General features: G+C 38.6%; 2 protein-coding genes and 3 non-coding genes across 7 annotated transcripts; 1 reads left to right on the top strand and 4 right to left on the bottom strand.

The window, feature by feature from the left end:
• Nucleotides 1–20,198: 20,198 nt before the first annotated feature.
• rps11 (ribosomal protein S11) lies at nt 20,199–22,137 on the bottom strand. Its single transcript, XM_084925476.1, has 5 exons — nt 22,047–22,137; nt 21,428–21,568; nt 21,126–21,201; nt 20,684–20,813; nt 20,199–20,394 (listed from the first exon to the last, which is right to left on the bottom strand). The coding sequence occupies exons 1-5, from the start codon at nt 22,059–22,061 to the stop codon at nt 20,271–20,273; spliced, it is 486 nt and encodes a 161-aa protein (XP_084781602.1). The 5' UTR covers nt 22,062–22,137; the 3' UTR covers nt 20,199–20,270.
• LOC146388280 (small nucleolar RNA SNORD35) lies at nt 20,520–20,604 on the bottom strand. Its single transcript, XR_014800156.1, has one exon. It is a non-coding gene; the product is annotated as a small nucleolar RNA SNORD35 (small nucleolar RNA).
• On the bottom strand, nt 20,915–20,998 carry LOC146388279 (small nucleolar RNA SNORD35). The gene has a single exon (XR_014800157.1). It is a non-coding gene; the product is annotated as a small nucleolar RNA SNORD35 (small nucleolar RNA).
• LOC146388278 (small nucleolar RNA SNORD35) lies at nt 21,277–21,360 on the bottom strand. Its single transcript, XR_014800155.1, has one exon. It is a non-coding gene; the product is annotated as a small nucleolar RNA SNORD35 (small nucleolar RNA).
• On the top strand, nt 21,625–25,687 carry baxa (BCL2 associated X, apoptosis regulator a). Of its 3 annotated transcripts, none has more exons than XM_084925474.1 (6): nt 21,625–21,811; nt 23,058–23,106; nt 23,619–23,777; nt 23,907–24,042; nt 24,151–24,255; nt 24,339–25,687. In XM_084925474.1, exons 1-6 carry the CDS (start codon nt 21,778–21,780, stop codon nt 24,435–24,437), a joined length of 582 nt encoding a protein of 193 aa, XP_084781600.1. In that variant the 5' UTR covers nt 21,625–21,777; the 3' UTR covers nt 24,438–25,687. The 3 variants fall into 3 exon arrangements, with proteins under 3 accessions (XP_084781600.1, XP_084781601.1, XP_084781599.1); XM_084925475.1 differs by lacking the exon at nt 21,625–21,811 and adding an exon at nt 22,324–22,424; XM_084925473.1 differs by lacking the exon at nt 21,625–21,811 and having other exon boundaries at nt 22,469–23,106.
• The last annotated feature ends 842 nt before the right edge of the window (nt 25,688–26,529 follow it).

Genomic DNA, 26,529 nt, shown 5'->3' with positions numbered 1-26,529 from the left:
GGGATTACACTTCTTCATACACGGATGTGACATTTTGTCTTTTCTTTACTTTCTTAGCTAAATATACTTTGTTTATTTTGGAAAAACTAAGTTTCAGTTTCAAAATCCACTGTGGTGATGTACAGAGGCAAAACTGCAAAAACTGTGCCATTGCCCCAAATCTGTACTTTCTCAGCTCTAAATAGCACACAAAAAAAACATCATCTGGTGAGCATATAATAGGATTTAGTAACTAAAAAGTTGAGCAAATTTCCTTTCAGAAGGTGGTTAGAAACACAAACTGAGCTAGAAAGAAAGTAAGAGTTGATATTTACTTAAATTCAGGGGCATCATTTCCAGGAGGGGTTACAAACTAATGAAAAATGCTCTTCCAGAAGTACTGAGTGACTAAGGTTGGGATTGTTGTAACTTGCAGATAAACAAGCAGACAGCTGTGGACACCATGAGAGGATAATTATTTCTGACTAATTTTTTCAAGTCTACATGGATTCTGCCCTGAGGACACAGTTTTTCCAATAAAATGGATAAACTGGCAGGGTATGAAAAGCAGAATGGGCCAACACAACAATGGCACTTGTGGATCAGAAGGAAAAAATAAAATTATGATGTAAAAAACAAAAAATCCCCACCATGTCCTTTTCCAGTCTTTGTTGATGGAACTGCTCAGATGAAATAAGTTTGTTGTGTATGAACCGTGTGAAATAAAATAGCATCAGACAAAATACACAATCAAATAAAACCAGCATTTGTTTAAAGATATGCTTTAGTGGAGCTTTTCTTTTCAATGTTGTCTGGAAGTAGCCTCAAATTTTAATAAAACATGGATAGTAACTTAATTTTTACCAAGTCTTGCTTCAAGAAAAACTTCCATTTTGAACCAGTGCTTCATCTGGTAAAATAGTTTTCTTTAAGTTTGTTGAGATGGTAAAGAGGATAAAAAAAATACCTGCTGAATGCAATAAATAAAACATGCCTAGACGTGCCTTCTCTTTTTAACATGATTAGGCTCAGCATCAGACTGTTTAAGAGTAGTCCTTTAAAGGAAGTTTAGGGGTTTGGGGCTTGGGGTGTACTGGAGTGGTGGCTCCCTATTCTTCTCAATACCCTGCTTTGCATTTTCATTGGTGTGAAGGCCATCTATCAGGATCCCCTATAGGCCTTTTCAGAGCCAAATAAAAGGATCACTGTGGACAGACCTGTCTGTGGGTTGCCCAGACATTGGAGACAACAGATGTGTTAAATGTAGCCCTCTCCCCCACAAAAAGCCCAGAGAGCTGGGGCTGCATACTATCTAATGGAGAGGCAGCTTTATGTTAATTGCTGAATGGAGTCAGTCAAAGGTGCTGTGAGCTTTTGGTGAGCATGTTCAAGGAATCCCACATCATAAAGAAATCCTCACTTCCCTCCACTTTCAGGAAGAAAGCACTACAAAGGAAAGGCCATAAAATAGTTGCCGGGGTCTGTAACTGAACGGCAGCATTAGATCCTACAAAAACCCACCATGTAACTTTATCTGGGTGTAAAACTATGCCAGGACCTTGGATCAATGTGACTTTAAACCAGGGGGTGCTGCACTGAGCCACAGGGAATCAATATGGCAATTCTTTTTGTGATATTGTTTACTTTTGTTGTGGTTATGAGTGTTTTACAGTAAATGCTGTTTGGGGGGAGGGGGGGGATTTATTATGCGGAATGGGAGTCCTTTACCAGACTTTTAGCACAAATGCAGTAAAATAGGCAGAATTAGAATCTTTTAAGATACAGGTGAAGAATTCATTGCTAGATTAAAAAAAAATGTTTTTCCAGCAAAATGCAAGACCAAATTTTAAAAAATCACTATACAAGGGCACAGCTATAGAAACTAGTTAAAATATTTAATTGTGCATGTTTTGCTAATGCAAATTAAGGCATCATAGCTTTAAAAACAGATAATAAAAGTGCAAAGTGCAAATGCAACAGATGTCTACAAAGTGACTCAGTAAAGTCTTTGCACACAATAAAGTGCAATAATCCATCTTACTTCATTTCATTTTTTATTTATATAGGTCAGGAACTAGTTTAAATAGTAAATTAGAAGAGCTTACAATAGCAAGAACAGCAAAGGTCTGAGTTCTTAGTGATGGTGGGAAAGAAGAGCTGAAAGCAGCACCATCTGAGACAAAAGGGACCACATAAACTTCCCTGCATGCAAAAATAATCAGATTGTAGTTTTTAACTGCTTATAAAAAATATAAAACTACTGATATCTGTGATTCTGACGCCATTTGGACTTCTTATCACACTTTTTTAAAAATAAATTTTGTGGTTTCACAAGGCTCTCTTATTTTGACTCAGTGCTTTGGTTGGAGATAACAATAGAAAACATGGCTTCTAGTAGGATAGCAAGCTGTGAGAGCTTGCTGCTGTTTCCCTGCTGGGCCCACGCTTACCTCCTGTATTCCTGTGGGAATCAGGATAATCCTTGGTATCGCACCCTTTTGTCACAGCATTAGTGTTTCATTTTATTTACCCACTATATCTTATACATACTTAGCTTCCTTATTCATAGCAACATGCTGTATACCTTATATTAAAGCATATTTTCAATATTTGAAACTTTATTGGTTACTAGAATTAGAAGGTTTAAATTCAACTTCTGCATCCTAGGACCCTTTGTGACACTGAAGGAGGAGGAACAAAGGTTCCTGCATCAAACCCTTTGGTCTAAACAATGGCAGCTTGGCGTGGTTAGCCTGAGGCGAAGCCATCTGCCACTGAGAGTGGAGTCTCTTTGTCGGCTATTGTGGAATGTGGAAGCAGATTGATGAGGGCCGGGTGATTCCTTTAGGCCCCGATGAGGCAGCAGGCAGCACAGAAATCCGAACAGACGCCACTGGGAACTCCCTCTCCTTCTGTCTCCACAGCAGTCACATGACGGAGCAGCCAGACACCAAAACCTGGGAACATGAAAAGGGAAAGTGTTTTTAGAGGCTGATGTAATGTGTTAGAAAAATCAGTACAACTTGTGTTCTCAAGGATCATTCCAGGAAAAAGGCTTTATTTTGATCCGTTGCAGTGGTAGCTTGAAGGAAAATGAGAAGAATGAATTTTCTTAACTGTGCTTCTTTCTCCTCTGCTATGTGGTGTGGGGGACCAAGGCTGGAGTCCTGCAGGTCATGTCCTTGCTGGGATGATGACCTCTAACCCTCTCAGCAGGTGTGTGTGGATGGCCTTTATTGAGAAAGGCCTGTCCAGAAGCTCTGCAGCTTTTGGAGTGGGTGGCTCAGTGAGGGGGGACAGGGCAGATGTTGTATGTGAAATCCCCCGGGGAAAGTGTGCCGCCATTGAGGGAAAGGGTCAGGGCAAAAGGGCGGATCTCACACAACCAATACAGCAGGCAGCGATGGTTTCCATGGCAGCCTGCTTGCATCACTAAGCTTTCTGTTGTCTGGGACATAAAATGGCAATTTAGGCTCTGGGATCTCTGGCAAAACAAGGCTTTATTTTGTTTCTGGTTGCAGATATTCTGCAGAACTTGGTTCAGAACCACAGGCAAGATCAGGTTTACTTTTGAGTAAATTTGCAGATGCAAGAAATATGAAGTGACAGTGAAACAGGAAAGCAGGACTCCGTGAAAACAAGCAGATATAAAAACAAGACTGCTGATGGTATATTGTTTAATAGTTTTTTTTTAAGCTGTAGCAGCCTGAGAGGATCTTTATTTACTGTTCAAAGCATTCATCATTTTTTTAAATAATTTTTACGGTTCAAAAGTACTGTATGTGACTGTGTGAGTGTGATTTTCTTGCATACTTTTCTGTACACCACACAAACATGAAATCTTTATCTATAAACAGTCACTATAATAAGAAACCTTAACGTCTGTGGATGGTTTCAGCTGGGAGAACTGCAAAGCCACGGGGTGCTGTAGAAAAGGCAGAGATAAAAAAGCAGACCTTGACGTTCTGACAGTTTACTGTGGCTTCACTGTAAGTCATTTTCTTTGAGGTGATGGCTACAGAAGAATCAAGTCTTTGATCAAATCCTGGCTTCATCATCTTATCTCACCAAATGGGCAATAAATCATTCGCTTAACTGAGTGAAAGGCAGCCCAAAGATCCTGCTAAGCTAATTATGTCTTTATTGCAACTTCAAGGGAACTTTTTGTTCTTCAGCTAAAATCGTTGGACAGGATTATATGTCATATTATGATAACATGTTACTCCAAAGCTTGTTAAAGACAATTTATTGTGGGAGTTAAACACAATTACAACTTTTATCAATCTTTAACATCAAAGCAACATTGACTATAAATCTCAAAAGTCTTGCAATGCTGAAATAAGGAAACCACAAAGTATACTGCAGCATCAAGAGCTTTGTTCTTCTCAAAGGCCGCTCAAATAAAGAGCCAGCTTGAGTTATAAATGGCTTGAGGAAACAACAGACATTACAAATAATTAAGCGGAAGCATTTTTTGAGATGGCATTGACAGCAGAAACCTTACAGCATTTTTCCCCTGCTAAACCTTGTATGTAATAAACCATTTGGCTAGGGGGTCCCTGTTTTCATACAAAGGACCTTTTCTGCAACAGTGCTCGTAGGCCAAATGCAAGAGCTATCAGTCCTGTGATGCATGACATTTGTATAACATTACCAGGGTCACGGCGTAGACTGGAGTGGGTCAGGACTCTGGACAAACTGTGGATTTCAGTCGGCATGAAGAAAGCACAGGTCAGAGCACACTTAGATATGCATCTTAAGCCAATGCTTGGCCACAGTGACTGAAAAAGGGCCATCGCTCTATAAAGCTACTGTTGAAGAACAAAAGGAACAGTCTCAGAGGATAAAAGAAATATTATACAATATCAGCAGATGCATCAAAGGGTTCAAAAGTTAATTATTCTGTTCAGAAAACATGAAATAAATTCATTACAAGCCTTTTTAACGCAATAATGCCATAAAACATGGCAATGAGTATATGAGCCCGAGAGTTATTCACAATGGTGGGAGTTTTACTATGCTGATCTTGGAATAAATTATATAATAATTACATAATATAATTAAATAATTATATAATAGATTATGGTGTATGTCCTGTATATGAAAAATGGATGGACTCATTGTCACCTACAGGTTAGTGAAGGCCTGTTGTGAAGTCTAAAGCTGACTAGTTTCTTGGTGTTTTGAAACGTGGCCCATCATCTGACTCACAGGCGAACAGCTACTCGGCCATGAGATAAATTTTACTCTACTGTTTTTGTTATTCTTTTTTACTTTAAAAGGGACTCTATTTTACAAAATAAGACTTGAAACTACCAGCTGAGGCCATAAACTCATTAGGAAAGAGTTGGATGGATGGCAGTGGTGTGAAAAATTTTAATATTTAGGTCAAGTTTCAAGTTTGGAGCCATTTTTATGCTAGCCAAAGCTGCATTTCATCAACCATGTTTGTCTTCTGTGGGGCTAACTCTTTATATTTGCAGTGTGTACAAAACAACTAAAGAAAGGGGAATAGTAACATTAAAAAATTACATCAGAAGCACAAAGGAGATGTGTGCTCTGGACTCCAACAATAGACATCTGTTAAAGATTCAAATGTCTCAACAAAACATCATAACCATTCAGCTGTTAGTAATATATTCTAATCTAGGCCAAAGTGGTTGACCGACTGACAGCCAGTGTTTGTTATAAATTCAGTCATGTCCCACTGTCACTGAAAATTGAAATACATTTGAGGTGACAAGAAAATGGACATGGAAATTAAGCCTGAATTAGTTTTTCAAGATGTGGTTTACAATAACTTTATCTGTGGATTATGTGGTCCAGGAATTTGGGCAAAAACTATGTGAAAGGAAACTAAATAATTACATTTACAGGGATTCAGAATTTAGGCAGTGATAAACAAGATTAATTGATGAAACTCTGACTTCCTCTCTTCCATGCAAAGACAGAAGATAAGTATCTGTATCATCAACTTATGCCAGAAAGGATACATGTACCGCCAGGTGTCCACGAGCCAACACAAACATGGAAACCTCTTCACTGTCAGAGCAGAGGTGGAGGGAGGAGACCTTCCCTCTGATTAGCTGGAAAGGGTCATCATCCCCTGACATCTCTTTGTCTCTGCAGTATTGACGGAAAGATCCCGATTTCCCAGGTCACTACCGCTGCTTCGTTGGTCTTGGCCAGAGTTTGCCTGACGTGTCTCGGTGTGACCTTTGATGAGACAATGTGAACATAGTCACATATCCAGGAAAGGTGCACATGGAGATTGTGCCTTTGTAGTCGTGTGCTGTAAATACCATCCAGGAATAGCTTTTCTTGTGATATCACAAAAAAAAAAAAATTGTGGATGCAACAATGCATCAGGCTTATTGGTGTGTTAGTATTTAGCAGATAATAAATCAGTACAAACACAGCATGATTAGTATTATAAATGTATTTTCCCTGTCCCACACAGTAGTGAGGGGTTTACTTTTACTCTCAATGCGTTTAACATCTGAGGATGGTGTCCGTGTTTCAGCCATGAAAAACATGACATCGGCCAGCTTTAGCCTCCGGACTCAGCAACAGCCTGGAAAAAACATGATACAGGCCACGCAAATAATCACAGAAGGATATCATATATTAAAATGCCATACATCAGTCGGACAGTCTTCAAAGGCTTTAAGGACTTTACACTTGCCAAGTCATGCCTTAAGGTTGGATATAGAGTTCTCTGTAGATGAAAAATGACAGTTAGGAGCAGTATTCTTTCTAATTATACTCTTTTATATTGGTTTTACACGACTTTGCGGCAAGGTCACCCCAAAGACCGCATTTTACAACAATTCTTAAAATCCTGCGGTTTCCTAAGTGTCATTCCATGCTTTCTTGTTCATGAGTTGTAGTAGTGTAGAGTTCTGCAGTTTGTAGAATTTTCCATATGTTGCCGAGCCTTTAAAGAAGGCTTTTTGAGATGATTCCCTAGCCATTATTCCCCAATCGGGATCCTGCGTGTGTGTGTGTGTTGGCGTAGATTAGAATAACAGGACAAACACTGAGTAGGATGTGAGCCACCCAACTCTGACCTCCATCTGTGCGGTTTCCTCTCCATTCTCCCTGGGTGGGACTCACCCCAGGAGGTCCAAACTTACACATACCTACTGTACCCCAGTCGTGTCTTCCATAGTGCAATGCTATGACCTCTTCGACTAGCTGTAGTGTTTCTCAAAGTGCCAAGGTTGGGGACCTTCATAGATGTGATTTTGTTGCAGTTGGGGTACTGCCAGCAGAGATATGAATCTCCAGTCATGGTGTAGGAAATCAAAAATAAACTGCAGAACACATTGAATTAGTGGGACCGGCTAGATAATCCACCTTTATCATAACAATTAAGTTAACAGACTTGTTTCTCAGAAAACATGTAGTGTTGACATCATTTATATCTGAGGAACATCATCTTAACACAAGACTTTGTGGGAAATGAGCTGCAGCAGCCTTCATTTCTAAACAATGAAGCAAAAGAACAGCAAAGAGGCAAAAATTACACTTCCTTATTCTTTTATCAGCAGGGAACCATATATGGCCAAATGATTTGCACCTCCAATAACACTCCAGGGTTGAAAAATCTGTATGCTCTATAAAGGCCCGAGTCAGAGTTACAGCAGAAAAAAGAATAATGTTTGAAGCCTGGTACAAAAATCACTTTTGTTTCTATAGTGAATATATCCCATCATAACAAACAGTGTACTGGAGCCGATTTACTTTAATAGATAACCAGTTTAATATTTATTAAGGTTTAAAACTGTGTGCACGAGGGTTTTAAAAGCCACTGGTCACCGGTGACTCTGCATCAGGGTTAGGCAGTTCATTTTCTTAAGGGGCTGCATGAGAATCTATGAGATACTACTGTGATGGACATCAATAAGCTAAACTCGGTTCTGTTCAATATTAATTTTATCACTTTATAAACCGCTACTGGCAAGAGTAGATGTTACAACTAGGCCCTATTTGTGGCCTGTTGAGAAAATTAATTGGCCAACCTTGCTCTATGAGGGTATGAACCGATGTTTTATTGGCTGCTTTAATTTGAACTAAGAGTGTGATGAAACAGTTCAAAAGACACTGTTAAAAATAGTTATTTAATTTCAAGTAAAAATGAGAACTAATGAAAGAGAATTAACAACAGTGAACTCTAATATCACATCAATTCAATTTTCAATTCAATTTTATTTATACAGCGCCAAATCACAACAACAGTCGCCTCAAGGCGCTTTATATTGTAAGGTAGACCCTACAATGATACATACAGAGAAAACCCCAACAATCATATGATCCCGCCATGAGCAAGCACTTTGGCGACAGTGGGAAGGAAAAACTCCCTTTTAACAGGAAGAAACCTCCGGCAGAGCCAGGCTCAGGGAGGGGCGAGATTAATAACAAGTATGATTCAATGCAGATGACTGGAGAAGAAATACTCAATCCATCATGGGAACCCCCCGCAGCCTACACCTATTGCAGCATAACTAAGAGAGGATTCAGGGTCACCCGGTCCAGCCCTAACTATATGCTTACTATATGTTCATCATGCCAACAAGGTAATGGTGATAACATGGGTATGTTGATGTTTAGTAGCAATCTTAGTTCATATTCTAATTAGCACCAAATGCAAAGCACGACTAAGGCTGGAGGAAATTTTATTCTGACGATAGCAGCAGGTAAAAAGTCAAAGATCAGTTACAATTACATGATTGGTACACAAGTTATGTATCCACTGGGGATGATGAGTTTATCTCTTCAATGGTTGTTAATATCATCCCTTAGAGCCATACTGGTAGCCCATCTTTAATACCAGGCAGTGTGCACTACACCTTTGGATACTGTTAGACCTCCATACTGACAACAACTGTTTTTTTCCAGTTGTTTATCTGTCTATCTTATTATTGTGAAAGTAGTACTGCATATCAAGAACACTTACAGATACAGAGCTGGTACAAAAGTCCCCTAGAACCAGGCGTGAAATGATTAGAATTTGGTGGTCAAAGGTCACTGAAGCTCAACTATTCCTATGCTTATTATGACAGCATTTTAGACAAATTTGTAATGAACTCAAATGAGAAAGTGTTGATATTAAGACCATGTTGATGTTCTTCCTTGTGATGTTATTATTTTATCCAAAAATAACTTTCTTAGTGCCATAACTCAGGAACAGAAGTCAGATTGTGTCTGTGTTAATTTGTGAAACGTTGTTTACTGTTATGACTACAACTTTGCATTTTGTGTTTATGGGCAGACAAAAAAACACTTAATACTTTTCATTAAATTCCTTTAAAGTCTCATTTGTATCCAGTATGTGGAGACATGTAAACTCTAACAGCTCTGAGCTGGCTGGTGGTGGTAATTCTAGTTTTAAGCCCTGAAAATATACAAATGCCCCCACAGCTTATGTCTGCTTTTTTTTTCACATGCAGTCTTTTAGGTTTTGCATACAGATACATGCAGACAGAGATGCAAGCAAGAATTTGTCTGGTTGGCTGGAACACTTCCACCCCGTTATGGAGAATGGGGTTCAGTCTGGTGTAGATCCCAATCCCCTCAGGAAGTGTGTGCATCAGAGCAAGCAAAAGGAAGTTTACACTGCTGCTCAACAGATCGCTGTTTATGTTGGGGCCACCTCTTGAGGATGCAGAGGGGCTTTGATTTTTCAGTGTACCATTAGATGAGTCACTTTTTTCCATATGTTAAATGAAAAGCAAACAAAGTGATTATGTTGTTGTTGCTATTTGAGGGTTACGGACCAGTGGTATGGTGATTCTCTGAGTCTGGAAAGTTGGGAAGGCTTATTGTTAAATCTAAATTCAGCATCAGTTGATTGGAATACTCTAGCCAACAAAAAAGAATCTGAAAGCTTCTTATTTACAAAATCAATTGTTTTCATAGCTAAAGAACTGACAGCCTCATAGATAAAGACAGAGTGGCAGACCAAAACTCACTGACCACTGTATGACCTTTCATAAGGTCAGTCAGAGTTCATTCATTTTCTTTTGCTTGATTATGCTTTTGCTTTGGAGATTAAGCTTATTCTGTGAATACATTTCAAGTCAATCAGACAGTGATTGACTGTGTTTTTCCTTTTCTATTTGATGTCTCTTGTTTTATCTTTAGCTGAAAGTTGCTAACGCAGAAAAGATTATTGTTGCTCTGCTGATCAGAGAAACTGACAATGAAACAGAGTGTCGAGAAACTCTTTGTTTCCTTCCCTCGATTTCTCCACACAAGCATAGCAGGACTTGCAATGATGTCCTTCTTTAATGGGACTGCCAAGGCTGTGTTATGCATATTCCTGTACTTATATGCCTAAATGCACTTGTCACAAATACAATATGAAACAGCAAATCTCTCAACTACTGTTGGGTCTAATTGTTGATTGTAACGTGTTGAGAATGTTTTAATTTGGAATTTAACAGGATAGGAAAAAGTCGGAGAAGTCTTCATTTTTAAAGCAGTAGTGTTATAAAGATCCATACCATTAACTAGGCTCTTGAACCGAGGTTTCTTTGGTCAAAGTGTCTGGATTACTCCTTTGTGTACCACCTGCTTTGGGCTACTAACCCATTACACAATCATAGTTAACAACTTATATAAGTGTAAAAGATTGTTTGTGCTAGAGTAGTCTATTAGTCCTTCTTCCCACAGTTTTGTCCACAAGTGTAGCCTAGCTCCTGCATTTTGCTTATAACAAAAATAGACTTGATGTTAAAAGCCAGGGCTTTTTAATTAAGACACATTTGCATGTTTAGCTAATAAAATGCATAACTGGGGCCAATTCGATATGGTTCATGTCTCAAAATAAAGCAGCTTGAAACATTTTCTAAAAAGGGTTGTATACCAACTATTGGACGTAAATGTAAAAGTTATGCCCTAATAAGTCTCCAAACACAAACACACACCAATCTGCTCTCTCTTCTTACCAAATATGTTTTCATACATGTTACAAAATGCCACTTTGTCCCAAGAGACAAAACATTACAAACGATCAGATTTCCTCTCTTTGAATTATGGTGGTCTTACAGATGCAATCTATCTTAAGAAACGAGATTTGGTGAGAGAAAAATGACGGCTTTGTTTTTTCTGTTGCGGAATGTTTGGGATTGGCTGTTATCTCCAACATGTTTTACGCACTGCAATGAAACAGAGATGTTCTGGCAGCCAGGCACACAATGGCACAGGGTTATCAGCCGTGTAACTTCAGCTTGTCTTGCATTGAAAGCACCCCCTCTGTTTCACGGGAAGGTGGTCTAACATGTGCTTGGCCTGCAAAAGAAGTATGTCAGCCGGGGTCATAACTACCACTGAGGACACCGGGGTGGGTGGGAGGTCATGCATTTTTTGCATTGAAACGCTAGCATTCATTTGTCACATAGGGTTTGAATAGGTTTTTAAGGTTCTTGTTTTCAGGCTTCTGTTGGATTGTACATAAAACCTCTCTGAGTAAGAACATTTCTCTAACAAAGACATGCCAAATGTTATTTATTTTCATTGTACCAGCCTACATCAACAACTCTCGCCCATAAACTGAACACAACAATGCCATTTTGATAGTACTTTTCTTTGATGTTACATTGCAGAATTGTTGGGGGAGTTTCTACTGTGTTATGAAGAAGGAAATTCAACCAACTATCTGTGAGGTCTGTCAACATGTGTGTTCTCCTTTTTCTGTCAGGGGAAAAGTTGCAGCCTACATCTGAGCCTCATCCAGAGTGAAATATTTTAATAATCTTATGATTATGGTGAGATTTTTAACATTACACATAACATATGCATGGTTGATTTAGAGTAGGAATCCTGCCAAGGTGGAAAGACACAAGATATCCTCCAGATTTCCTGAACTATGAATCACAAAGCTCTTAAACTGAAATTGAAAATGTGCCATCGTGTTAAATTTTATTCGTTTTAAGCAGGTCTCACTAAATAACCAGCATTTAAGTGGCCTTTAATGCTTAAGGAGGTCGAATTTGTAGGAGATCCCATGTGAATACATTCCTTTCTCTTGACTAGATACAGATTGTATTGCTACAAAGGGAACATAATTGAAATCAGTCAGAGAGTTATTGGGTGTGGTCCTTCCATCTGATCTCTTTTGTTCTCTTTTCAGTTGTAATTTACTAAAGAAACAAGATACTGTTTTTTCCATTCTTAGAGAAAATAATAAAGAAACAGGTCATTGTGAAATCCCTTTCACTTCCTTCCCTTAATGTGTGCAGCACACAAGCACAACTAGACCCCAAACAAAGGCTTTTAAAACTGTCATATGTAGCCGACACATTTTTTTTAATAAGCCAACAAAAAGCCAGAAGAGATTTCTGCTGATTTAAGATGGTATCATGTTGAAATTTAGTTATTTTCTTTAGAATTTAAGAGATCTCAGTTCATCATTATTTAAGAAGAAACTGGACATTCATTTACACATCATTTGGTTCTTTATCCAAACATCTGCATCCAAAATGTAAACATTTATTGCACTTTTGCACTCTGTGAATTATTTGTACGTAAATAGGGCCATGGCACAACCCAGTATCAGCCATGCTTTAGCTGTCAGACAGATGATCTCACATTTGAGTCTAGAATACTTTTACAGACAAGTTCATGGTTGACTAATGACTTCAAGGTGCCCAGGTCTGTAAAACACGCCCCGATTCCCTGAATGCTGCATACCAGCAAACTGCCCAAACGTCTGCTTTCATAGAACTGCTCACACTTGTTGATGATCAATTAATCAAGTGCATTTGATCAGCGACAGAACCTGCTTGCCAGTTGTTAGTTTTCTTCTCTTTTTTGCAGTTTTTCTTATCATTGTCATTTGGGATGAATTTGTTGGGACGTCTGGGAAAATTGTGGTACTGTTTAAACACACCTGAATGATCCAGATCAGCAAACTGCCCAAACTTCTTCTTCTGAGTTGCTCACACTTGCTGATTATTGCTCAATCAAGTGCATTTGATTAACAGCCAAATCCCTGCTTGAAGGTTGGTATGAGGTGTGTGTGCTCATCTGCTGTGTTCCGTTTCCACCAAATGCGATGTGATGCTCGCCAAAGGACATTGTTCGACGAGTCTTCAGAAGCTACTTAAGCTGTTCTGCCATTAAAGACAAGAGCCTTTCTCTTGGCAACCCTTCCAAACAAGCCATACTTGTTCAGTTTTCTAAATGTTATGTCATAAATTTAAAAATTTTGCATGCTAACTGAGGCTTGTAGCATCTGGGATGTAGATATTAGGTTTTTGCAATTTAGGACCTGACCTGTCTGACCTTGAGATGAATTTGCTGGGACTTCCAGTCAATTAACTGATGATCAGTTAATTGACTACATTTGATTAGGAGCTACCTATTGGCTGTCACCTAATGTCCTATTTCCCATAAAAGCAAAAAAGGCTGCATCAAGTCCTGCAAAAACTTTATGTTTTTTTAAATGACTTCATGTGAGATTTGGGGGAACTTGTGGATTTGGAGTTAAAAACCTGATGCAGAAGTTAGAAATATAGAGAAACAAACCAGCAGCTATAGGATTGACAGTACAGTATGTGCAACTGAAAGCTATTGTCTCCTTAATGTAGTCATTGTGTTTAAGCAAATGCATTCACTTCAGTGGGAACCGTGCCCCAGGATCAGTTATGTAAATACATACTGAACACAGAGAAAAGAACTTGCTTACAAAGTATAAGTGGATTATATTTGACAAAAAGTAAAATGCCAAACTTACTTAACAAATACCCCTTTTATTATTTTTGACCTAGCAGGTCATTTTCCCATCTTCATTTTTACTGATGAGGTACACATTCAGAACGAAGTAATGAAAGTCTAATTAAGTTGGGCAGAGCCCAGTGAAAAATGGGCCACTGTGACCATGTCTGTCTGAGATGGTGGGAACTGAGGTCACACATGAAGAGGAGGGTTTTTTCTCATGATAAATGACTAAGTGAAAATGAAAATAGTGAAGCACAAAAATAAAGAGGACAACAACAACAACAAAGATCTTCACAATACTGTGGTTTGGTTAAGTAGGTTGCGCGAACAGAATTTTTAAAATGCAACTAACTGTGGTTACCCAAGGCCACATAGCTATGGTCTGTGAACACTTTCTGAGCTAGATGGCGAGCAAGTGGAATTTCTTCTGTCTATTGTGAAATTAGACTTTAGACTGATGAGACGAGACAAAGAGCAAATTAAATGCCACTGTGGATTTTACATTACATTGTTATAATTCTATTTCCTACAGTGTATGAGGGGCACTGACAACTGATTTATTAAAAAAAATAATAATAAAATAAGATTGCGCTCTAAGAACAGTGGCTGTGAAAGTCAAAACAATCTGTGCTTTAATCACAGACACCACAGTAGTTTACTGCAATACGAGATAAGAAATAAGATCCACCAGAGGAGGCAGGATGGGGAGATCGATTACTCTGAGGTTTCCCATGATTCTGACTCTCTCCGGGGAGACCGAGCTCCTGCTCCAGCGCTGCGTGGGTCTCTTAACTGTCATTATCACCGATGGGAGCCACAATAGGTCAGGGAGATGAGATAACATTGTGAGTAGTGGAGCAGCAGGTGAGAGGCTCAACAGGGCATGATTAGGTATCCGGGTCCCAGGGTGTAGCATTGCCTGGGGCCTCGGGGGCCTCGGCCCCACCATCTGCCAGGGTGAATTCTTCTCACTGCACAGGAACTGCTCAATAACAGCACAAACTGTTGCTGAGGGGCGTTCCTTTGAGTTTCTCCTGTTACACTTCATAGGGAGAAGTGTTACACTTTACAGTGCAGGTCTTTATTTACCTTCTCAAAACACAAACTCAAAGAATTCAACAAAACAAAAGACTAAAACTATTTTTCTGTATAGTAGTAATTCTGTTATTTATGTAGTTTGTATTCATTAGCAATAGATGCCTATTCGAGTACAAATGAATATACATTCCATGAGGACACAAATCACCTGGTTTATCTGAAAATAGCACATGTTTAATATGTAATCCAGATTCTGCCTGATCAGGGCTCCAGTGTGAGGCCATCACTCAGCAGGAGCACACCCCGGGGCTGCTCTGATGACAGCCATGCTGGATGGTTCACACATGACCCAAAATTACTGCTGCACACAACACCCTGTCCTGTGACCCGCCAGCACCAGCCGCCCTTTTGATCTGATGACATGGTGTAAAATTGGAGATGCCCACCGCAGTCACACATGCCAAACATGCAATTTGTATGACAGGCAGGCATGGAACGCCGAGAATATTGAATTAGTAGATGTCGTGTAAATCTGCAGTGTAGCTGCATGGCTCTCGACTTACCAGACAGACCAGGTGAGCAGTTATCAATCATCGTTTTGTAACGGATACTCTTTGAAGTGTTCGAATTTTGCCCTTCAGCGAACGTTCACTCACATGCAAACAGGAATCATAAGGTTAATAAAAGCATGTTTTTACAAAAGCACCCACAAACTGATGAGTCTGCAAGTGAAGAGCAGCAGCCACATCTGCTAGATCACTTAAAATCAGTTAAGAAGCTCAAGGTGCTGCTGTAGATAACGAACACTGATAACTGTGACCAGAACCTTTAACCTTAAAGACATAGATCTTGACATGCCTATTAGCCACCATATCCACTTTCATTGGCTTTAACCGAAGGCCATCCAAACCCATAGTTAATATATATGACTGCAGTGTGCAGCCTGACCACATGGCACTTTGTTTGTGGCCGAGAATCGTGTCATAATAATACGCCTTTGGACCCTTTTTGTCCGTTCAAAAATATAATGGAATGGCCAGATGTGGAGGGTGACCCCATGTTGACCTGTAGTGGAGTCTATAGTGTTTGTGTTGTGCAACCTAGCAGGCAGCCACAAGGAAGTGGTGGGTTTAATGGTTCTGTATTATATTGCAGTAGAAGAAAAAAATCTGTAGCAATATAATACATTTATCCCTCATAAGGTAGACTTAAATTTAGAGGTGATTTTTTGAGATTCAGGAAACAAGCTTACCTTTGTGTTGAGCAGTCTGTTATTTTGTCTGTAGTACAGACCACAGAGTGAAAGACTTTATCTGTTAAAGCCCAGGCTACTCTGTATTACACAAAACAGTCTCTGCATCTGCTCAGTCCATCAGGTCTGATGCCGCTGACAGCCTCCAAACAGCCCATGATCAGGCTCCAGCTTTGGTGACTTTGCAACCTCCTGCTGGCTCACCAGAAGGTCTCTGTTTTGATTGTTTGATTACCCTCACTGGGATGACCCTTAAAGTTAACATCCGTACCATTAGGTACACAAGTAAGCATGGCTGCAAGCATGCTCCATGACTCTGGGTAAACATGTTGGCAGACAGGAGGAATGTGAAGTGACCTGGCTGTGTGTCCACTGTCATGGCCAGAAAATATATAGATAACAATGTTTAAAGAGTACTATTGAACAGAAGAACATGTTGCAATACTGCTGTTTGCAGATATTAGCGTGCTGAGACCCCTTTTATATGAGTGTGCTAAAAAATAGGCTCTTTACAGAATACATTTGTTTCATATGCACAGAGGGCCCGAGTAAGCCACCAGTGATGGATGCTCTACTAAATTCCACTCTACACAGAATCTATCTTCACTTTTTGTGATGCCTCCAAATGGAAACTTGAAATTAGTTTAGCAGAAGCGTGACTGGTTTCTCCATCTCAAAGCTGAGCCCTGAATTGCAGGGCTTGTGTTGCAAGAAGTGAGGATGAAAATGCAAATCAATACAGGTTTTTTTTGTTGCTGTTTTTGAATTCAGCGATCAGACTTGCGTGGAAGTAAATACACAGAACAATGGCACAAAGAAATGTATGTCTGCATCTTGTGCGTCAGAAGTTTTAAAAAACTCTTTAGCTTAAATGATTAGCACAGTTTATCTTAGCTTTCTGGATCTATGCACAACAACAGCAACATCGCCAGGCTTATCTACCCGTGCATATCCATCACAGTTTTGACAGTCAGTTTTGGTTTATTATGGTTGCTCAGACTTCTTAAGGGATCAGACCTCTGCCCTCAGACAAACACTCCTTGGGAGCATGCTTGCACTCATGTGGGCTGGGGGTCCTTCAGGGCCATCATGCTCCCTGGGGTGTCTGCTTGTGAGAGAGCCTGTTATTCCGAGAACATCCTACAAGCCCTCCCACCCTCCCGTAGTGTCGGCAACGAAGGAGAGAAAGAGCTGGGAAAGCCCCGGTACAGAGGACAATTTGTGGTTTGAAGCTGGGACACTGCTGTTTAGGTAAACACTGCAGCATGGGTGGAGAGGTACATTATTATTATTACAGCAAAAACAAAAGTAAAAACTGTAATCGAGGGAAATATTTGTTTTTCCATAGCAAAGCTTCAGAAGAACACCTGCTCAGTCTGCTAATCATTAAATGACAGGACTACTTACATGGCTGAGCTCACATTAACCACTTTCTCCTTTTCACATCATCACCATATGTCCCACAATCACTAGAGCACTGAGAAAAAAGCATGTACTGCGACATTATGTTAATAGTGACTCCTCTGTCACGGCACTCAGCTAGCAGACGGTGAAGGGGGTGGGGGGCTGACTGATTCCCACACAGAAGAGCTGTCAGCTTCTCAAGAAGAAATAAGGACAAATGCAAATGAATCAGCTGAGAAGCACACTTGTTGTGTTTTTCTCTGAATCTCAGACACACTGAGCATCTTTGGGCCTTAACAGTACAAAATAATGAGGTCATATTGTGGCTGCAGCATTATGCAAGTGTCATTTTACATATCCAAGAGATATGATTTGAAAAAAATCAATGTAATGTATTTTATTTATTATCATTATTAATTCATGCATTAATTTTACATTTAATTACATTGTGGTTTGTTTGTTTGTTTTGATTTGTTTGTTTTTTAAGTATAACTAATACCATTATGTTTAATTGTACATACATACAAATTCAAACTGAATTTCTGTTATTGCTGCTGCCCACCTGCAGTACCTTAATGGCCCAACAGGAGGCCCTGAATCACACCTTTGGAATCACTGAAATAGACATTAATGTTATTCAACAGTAATCCAATATTATTTTATATATTATTACATAACTCTTCTTTCTGTGAGAGATGAAAATGCATATTTTATGCATATTCATAATTCATTTGTACTTTTCTTTGTTTTATTTTTTTTACCACTGTTGCCACTTTTACTTTGTTGTTTATTTATTGTATTGTACTATTTTGTGAGATCAATAAAGTATATTCTATCTATTGTTTTCTTATTATTATTATTATATTTTATTATTAAAAATTCTATTAACATAATTTTTATTTACAAAGCAAGTATTGTCATTTGTTTCATGAATGATTGCAATCGGACAAAATCTGGTGGCTAATCCATTTACCACATGTTAGATTCAAGAGTGAATAGATTCAAACAGCTATCTGTTGCCCCCTGCTGGTGATAATAGGGAGATTGGTTAGGAATAGGTTGATGCATTTTGATTGCTTAAAAAATAATTATGAATACATGCTACAGCATGACCCAGTGTTTGAGTGAGACACTATGTGTTTTTTTGTTTGTTTTTTGTGCACAAAACTAATTGTTTTTTTAGGCTCTCAAGACTCTCATGTGGAAAAGTGAGGTTGAAGAGGTTCATTTGCATCTTCCATCTCATTGGTCCAGTAGTCATTTCATAATCTCTTTTGTGCTTTTAGTGCCATGTCTAGCAACTGCATGGATTTAATGATTTTTACAGGCTAATTAAAAAACATACTTATTAAGCTAAATGTTCCATCATTGCCAAGCTGCTTTAACTAGACTTCAGTTAGGAAATAACTCTCTTTCAGCCTTAGGACACTCAAGTTATTGAAGGTAGAATTATTTACAATTTATCACTAAAAGCATTTGTAGGCTACTAGAAACACCTGCCAGCTGCAGTAATGTACCTTGTAGGGACAATCTATAGGATTTATTTTATTAAAACAGTAGAGCAGCCACCCTGAGAAAGACCAATAAAGCTGGTAAGTGAACTAAAGCACCGAATATGAAAATATAGATTCAACTTTATCTGCTCAACTTCAACTATGTTTAAACCTTCCAAAGCCTCACCTTGTTTGCATTATTTTGTCTACTAGTTTTGAGAAAAACAAAGTACACTCTCTTTCATTTCTAAGGTTTAATTTATGAAGATGTAAAAAATGTTTTCTGTAGCAGGGCTTAAATGACCTCAAACTATAGTCCAGATGAACTACAAAACATATTACACCATGCGATTAATAATCTGACAACAATTTAATTCAAAATTTCAATTCAAAATTCAAAAAAATGTGTGTGAAAATCAAGTCCACCCTTATTGCTTACACAGGAAACAATAGGGAAAGCAGCAAGTGTGAGAACATCTATAAAAGAAAATGAAAGGACTTCTATTTTATTCTCTTGGCAGTTTGCTGCAGCATACAGGTGTTAAAACAATGTTAAGGAGGAGATAAATTGTTAACAATCTGGGAGCAATTGTTCCTCGGATTTGGGAACAATGCTCTTTAAATCTTGTAGAGCCAAACGTGAGGCCATCTGTTTGACCAATAAAGCTTGGTTCAAACCTGGTCATGCAACAGTATAATGATCCCAAGCACAGCAACAAACTTACAATAGCTGAAAAAGACAAGAATCAAGATGTTGCATTAGCCAAGTCTACACGATTAAAATGCAGTGCAGAGCAACACTCACTAAAGCAGTAAGAAAGAAAGTGGGCCCAAACTCGTACCCAATAAAAAGACTGATAGTCTTTGTATGCAGTCACTACAGCTCATTGTGCTGTTTTTAAAGGTGAACCATTTAGAAACACGCTGTTGAATCTTGATGTATTTTCACTCACTGCTTCTGCATTTTTCTTTTGTTTTTGCTCACTCACAGTATGTTATTTGTTGCGGCTCACCCAGGCTTGTATTTAAATAATTGTAGAACCAGAACTTTTTTGTGCCCTGATAAATTTTAGAATTGAAAGAGTGTACCTTATCATGACTGTAATTCCAGATTTTATAGACTTTTAGACCAGGAAGTAGAGTACCCAAAATTAAAATACTTAATTTTCATAAGAGTACTTCATAAATGCATCAATAATATTGTTACAGTGACCAGTAATACGTAGAGTGCTGTCTCTTTATTATGCTCAAACTACTGGAAATAAAGCCACACAAAAATGTTTTATATTTCAGTCTGCTCCGGGAAATTTAGCCAAGATTTTCTTTATTTCAAAATGAGACAAATTAGCCGACGGCAGACACCTCGTTCAAAGTCACATCTAAAACTTCTGGAACTGCTTCTTGGCTCCAGCGGCCTTTGTCACTTTGAGGACGTTAAATCTCACTGTCTTACTGAGGGGTCGGCACTCCCCGACAGTCACAATGTCTCCAACTGTGACGTCTCTGCAGAAGACAAAACAAACAAAGAAACAAAAAAAAAAAAAAAAAAAAAAACAGTGCAAAGGGGAATTTAATATGGGTATGCATGTCCAAAAATAAGTTGACAGAAAATGTTGTCATACTGAAGCAAAGCTGCATCAGTTTTTGCCAAAGGCAGTGTCGTCAGAGCTTCTTGAGCTTGGAAGACCATCGTGAGAAAAAACATCATATGCAGCAAAATAAGAGGCTTTGAAGGAACACAGTTATTAAGTAAAATGTTATTTAACAAAACATAATACGTGAGGTGCTATACCTAAAGCAAGGTGACAGATGGACCGAGAGGTTCTTGTGCCTCTTCTCAAAGCGGTTGTACTTGCGGATGTAATGCAGGTAGTCACGTCTGATGACAATGGTCCTCTGCATCTTCATTTTGGTCACCACACCTTCAGACAGATAATGGACAGCATTTTGTGTTATACCACTTTCTATAGTCATAAAATGGCACTGGATAAATTTAGAAAACTGCTCTTAGTACTTTTGTCACTAGACTACATCAGTGTTGCCATTAGGCATTGTCGTCAGAACCCAAAGGGCTTGGAAGACCATCGTGAGATAAGCATCATTTGCAGGACAGTGACAAAAAAGGAAGACATGTGGTTTCTAGTAAATTACACTGTTCTGGCTTCATTTAAAATAAAGTTAAGTTTAGGACGTCTGTAAAAACACTTGTCTGTGCTACGAGACATTCAACTGACCAGAGAGAATACGGCCACGGATGGAAACATTTCCAGTGAAGGGGCATTTCTTGTCAATGTAGGTGCCTTCAATAGCCTGGAGAAAAACAAACATGTTACTGTATATGAATGAGCGATAAGATTATCAATTCTAACATGAAATCATAATCACAAGTTTGCATCAGTGTTGCCAAAAGGCATTGTCGTCAGAACCTTGCAGGCTTGGAAGACCATCGTGAGAAAAACATCATCTGCAACTTACAACCAAATACTTGTTAAATGTATTTAAACGTTAGAAAAATGCCTTGAATTGATTCGTTTACCTCTCTTGGTGTTTTGAAGCCCAGCCCAACACTCTTGTGGTAGCGAGGAAGCTTTTCCTTGGTCTCCTTGCCACCATCTGTGATCAGAACACGCTTTTTGTTCTGGAAGATGGTAGGCTGCTTCTGATAGGATCTCTCGGTCTGGTCAGAAATACAGATCAGCGAGTTAAAGCTTTGAAATAGAAATCACATCACCTTTACCCCGCATTTCTCTCACACGCCGCCGCTCGTTAGTCGACTTAAGACTTACTTCCTCACACTAAAAACTATGTTCACTTTTGGTTAATATGACATGCAGCCTAACAAGTTACAGAAGACGTGCCTAAACGCTAAGACTTAACACGCACAACATGCAAAGAGTGGAAGCCGTATCAATAGGGAATGGTAAGTAATAGCACGCTAAGCTAACCAAGCTACCATTCCGGCTACTTGAGCGCTGCACGAGGGAGTACAGAGAAGCAAAAAATGTTGACTATAAGCGCGTAAATGTAGTTTGAAGTGACTCAGGAACAAATATAAGAACACTATGATGGCATATACTTAATTCTAGATGAGTAAAAGGTTTATTAAAGTGTAAATATGTCGATTTAAAGTCACCACGCCGTTTTGCCGAACATACTTGTGCATCCGCCATCTTTGCCAGCCGAGTCGTAAAGAGGCCTGTGTATGCGCGCGACGGACGGAAGACACCGAGGTACGGGAAATGACGTTCATTTAGGCGTGGCTAAAAAAAAAGATATAACAGACTTTTTGGACTAAAATTACAGGGTGATCGTACCACTTTACGTGCGGTAGGGGACATTATAGTTTTTCCCTATTTCTGTTGCTTATAGTTCTATTTGTACATTTGTAAATTAAACTAGAGGGTAAAAAAGTGAGGGTGGCAAGTGCCGCCCACTGGTACGAACAAATAACTGTTATCACGTGATTGCACGGGAACCAGAAACGACCCAAACAGAAAACAAGATGGCATCACACCCAGGAGGAGGCGATCAAGGTAGTAGCAGCTATCGTCAACAAATAAAAAACATATATTTCGACTCTGACAGTGTCGGTGGGAGTCCGATAGACACAGATAATGTGGCGCTTTAACAGTTAACATTTAGTTTGCCGCTTTATTGCTTGCTAAGTGTATCGTTAACATGGATAGGGCTTAGCTTAGCAAAAGTAGCTAAACGTTAGCTTTGCGTTAGCACTGCGTTGTGTAGATGTTCGCTTTACAAAGAGTAAGCAAACGCGTGTGACCAAAAGCGAAACGTACACATTTGGAAACGGCATCCTTTTGACATTAAAAAATGGCAAATTTCCTCAGTTACGACAATGTTTAACGCGAATTAACTTAAATTAATACTATCAACTAAATAACTAACACCAGATTTGATGTATTGCCTTTGTATATGTTACGGACAAACAGGTGTCTAGAGTTGAGTTGAACAGGAGATATAAATAATTTACAAAACCAATAGTTTTAAAAACGTGTTAAAACTAATTGTTACGAAGAAAATACCTACGATGAAACTGAGAATTGACGTATAATTTTTGTCATCTAAAGTGATCTCATAAAAATTTGGCGCAATGCTTATTTATCAGCATTTGAGTCATCTAATGAGTGTCTACATGTGTCTTTCAGGGAATTCCGGAGATCAGATACTGGAAGTCGGAACTATTTTGTTACAGGAGTGAGTACACACTACACTCTTGGGTAGCAGTTATATGTGGAATATATCATTTTTGTGAAGGAAATCAACTTGATATAAGGGGTTAGGTGTAAGGAGTTTGAGTGCCTTTGTTGACTTGTTTCAGAAGGAAGAGCTGGTCACCTATCAATTGCAAGGCTGTTTGTTTGATCTTCTAGGTTGCATGTCAACATAAATAGTGAATCTCATGTTGACCTTGACACATCCGTCAGAGTGCTAGTGTCCTAACGCTGGGTTAAAAGTGCTTTGGCACAGAGAAGATATGTATCATATGTGAACGAGGCTTGTTGTAAGAAAACACATTCAACGCTCAAAGAGAGTAGTAAAGTGTTATATATAAGTAACAGTCCATTTTGGAAGTGCTAATGTGCCAAGGTTCAATGATGACAACCAACTTAGGTAACCAGGTCATCTTAACCTCTTCACTTTGGTTTCTTGCTGTTGAACTAGAGAAAGTGTAAGATGGCTTACTGTTGTGTATTTGTGCTGTATAGTTTCATCTATGAGCGAGTTCAGAGGCAAAGAGATGGCAATAGGGCAGTGACGAGAGAACAGCTTGGTGGAAGCCAGCTGACTGACCCAAAACATAAGAAGCTTGCTCAGTGCCTGCAGCAGATTGGAGACGAGCTGGATGGAAATGTAGAGCTCCAAAGGTTGGTAACTTGTCTGTGTGCCTCTTCAGGCAACTTTAAAGGCGTGGAGTATTATGATATGCAAGTTTGTTCAACTATAACTGTAATAACTAAATTATTTGCTTACCATTATTCAATCTTTTTCCCTAGAATGATAAATGACTCTTCGCTTTGTCCCACAAGAGAGGTTTTTATGAGAGTGGCCTATGAGATCTTTTCAGATGGAATATTTAACTGGGGCAGGGTGGTTGCATTGTTCTACTTTGCATGCCGACTCGTTATCAAAGTACGTGAAACTGCTATGTTTGGTATTTTAAAATTAATAAATAACAAAAGTAAGGCATATATTATTGAATTAAAAAAATATAAAGATCTTCTCTTTACACCTTTACAGGCTCTTGTAACTCAGATTCCGGATATTATCAGAACCATTATCAGTTGGACCATAGACTATCTCCGGGAACATGTGATCAACTGGATCAGGGAGCAAGGTGGCTGGGTAAGGAGCAAACTAATAAACCTAATTTATTAGCAATAATCAATGTGTCCATATTAAATTTCCTGTCTTTTCGGCATTTTTAGGAGGGTATTCGCTCCTACTTTGGCACACCAACATGGCAGACGGTCGGAGTTTTCTTGGCAGGAGTCCTTACCACTGTTCTTGTCATTCGCAAGATGTGAGGGGAAGCATGAAGAGCAGAGAGGAGAAAGACAGCAAGAATTACAATTGAGGGAAATGGCACAGGAGGAAGAAGAATGCAGAAAGAAATACACTCAACAGGAAGAACTTATCTCGAATTAATTGTTCTTCATTTCTGCCTCTTATTCATATGTAAGAATTGGGAGTTGGACTAATAGCGCTGTTGCACTCAAGATGCCTATGCCACTGGGGAAGCGAGCTGTGCAGGATTACGTGCACAAAATTGAAGGATGGGGAGAGGTTGTCAAGACTTGAACAAGGAATGCATTTTAATTAATTTATTTTTTACTTGGTACACAAGTCACTGCATTCTGTTTTCTACCTTAAATGATATTATGAGAAATGTTTTGATCAAATTAAGAGTTTCCCTTGTTTTGTTTTGTTTAGTTTTTTGCTATTTTTTTTTTCACAGAAATTGCCTTTCTGCTCTTCCCACTCTCTCCATCCATTTTACATCATTGTCTGTATGCTAGCCAATCCACATTCTCATGTATTTGTGAGTGTTCACTGGTGTAAATCTGTAATGTTCTGCTGGCACTGGGCGTGTAAGAAGGTGGTCATATTCCATGGAGTTAAAGAGATATTTTTGCGGAAATATTTAGAAAACGGTATATATTAAGAGAACTCTGATAAAATTTTGGGTTTAATTAAAACCCAGTTCATTTCTCTTCTTCCAGTAGGTGCAGCACCCAATTCTTCTGTATAAAGTTATGTTTACGTTTAACATGAATCATCAGATGGTTAAAAAAACAGTCATATAATCTCTCTGAGAGGATAGTAAAAGAACTGCAATCTTGTGTAATATACAATCATATGGTGTTTGGGGGCATTTTGACCAGCATTCTGACCTTAACGTGACACTCAATAATTCTGTTACTTCTCGGTGTTCTTTTGGTCTACTGAAGGTTTGACGCTGCAGACACAGAAAGCAATGGATTGCTCACAGATTCTTACCTCACTTTACACATATTCAAAGTACTGTATTTTGTACGTGAGTTATTCAAACTGCGACTTTGTCTAAACAGCAAGTCTTTTTATACGTTCTTCTTGTTTGTCAGTGCCTTGGTGGTTTTTGTTTTCTTTTTTAACTCTGAAATCATTTTGATATTCTCAAGTTTTCACCTTTTCTATATCATATTTGTAAGAGTAAAATTTCCTTCAAGTCTCCCTTGAAATCTTTTTGCAGTGACTTTGTATGCTGTAATATTAAAAATAAATCTTTTAACTATTATCTGTAGCTGTGCGTTAATCACACACAATATGTTGACTATACTAAAAAGGCTTACAGCAGTATGATCTCATAAAATATGGCTCAGACTTTTCGCGATCAGTCACACCCCCTACTTTTTCTTACGTCAGCATACCAGCTATCCCTGTTTTCCTCTTCCTAGAAAATGCATGTGTTGCTGGAAATGTAGAGACAAATAGAAACTTAGTCTCCCGAGAGGTGTTTGAACTTGTATAGATCAACACAAACAATGTGCTAGTTAGATTATAGATTAGTGTCAATTTTTAATGCAAAGTAAGACACCAGGAAGCACACTGATATTTTTTAATGTCCAAGTTAAGACCTCAACCTTTTCATTTTTATAAACATAACCCAAGGCTTAGTAATCCAAAGTATAGCCTTCAGATAATTTTTGAGAAATGGTGGATTATCAAACTGTGATAAATAATCTTTAGATATTAATAATGTCTTCTCTGGCATTAGCCTTGCTCTGCACCAAAGTTTCTGGTAAATAAAATATGTCATAGTCATCAGTCGCCAGACTGACTGATATATTCATCCATAGGGGAGGGGGAGGCTGCCACCAGTGTGGAAAAAATAGAAAAGGCCTTTCTTTTATCATTATCATTATTATTATTATTATTAATTAAAGGATATTGGATATAACCTTAAAAGGCTGAAAAGTAAAATGAGACCAACTTTATCCTAATACAAAACCATTATATTTATTATAGTAATAGTAATAATATAATTAGTAACTATATAGCTGTAACTTCTAAATCATGTGAACTATCAATTTATAAGTATTACAAACTTGTTTTTTTATGAAATAAAAAGAGATCAAA

The sequence above is a fragment of the Perissodus microlepis genome, chromosome 4 (genome assembly GCF_051167445.1).
Source record: "Perissodus microlepis isolate ML-2025 ecotype Zambia chromosome 4, ASM5116744v1, whole genome shotgun sequence".
NCBI lineage: Eukaryota > Metazoa > Chordata > Actinopteri > Cichliformes > Cichlidae > Perissodus > Perissodus microlepis.
Note: the sequence above shows the minus strand (reverse complement) of the source record. Positions and strands in the feature narration are given on the sequence as shown.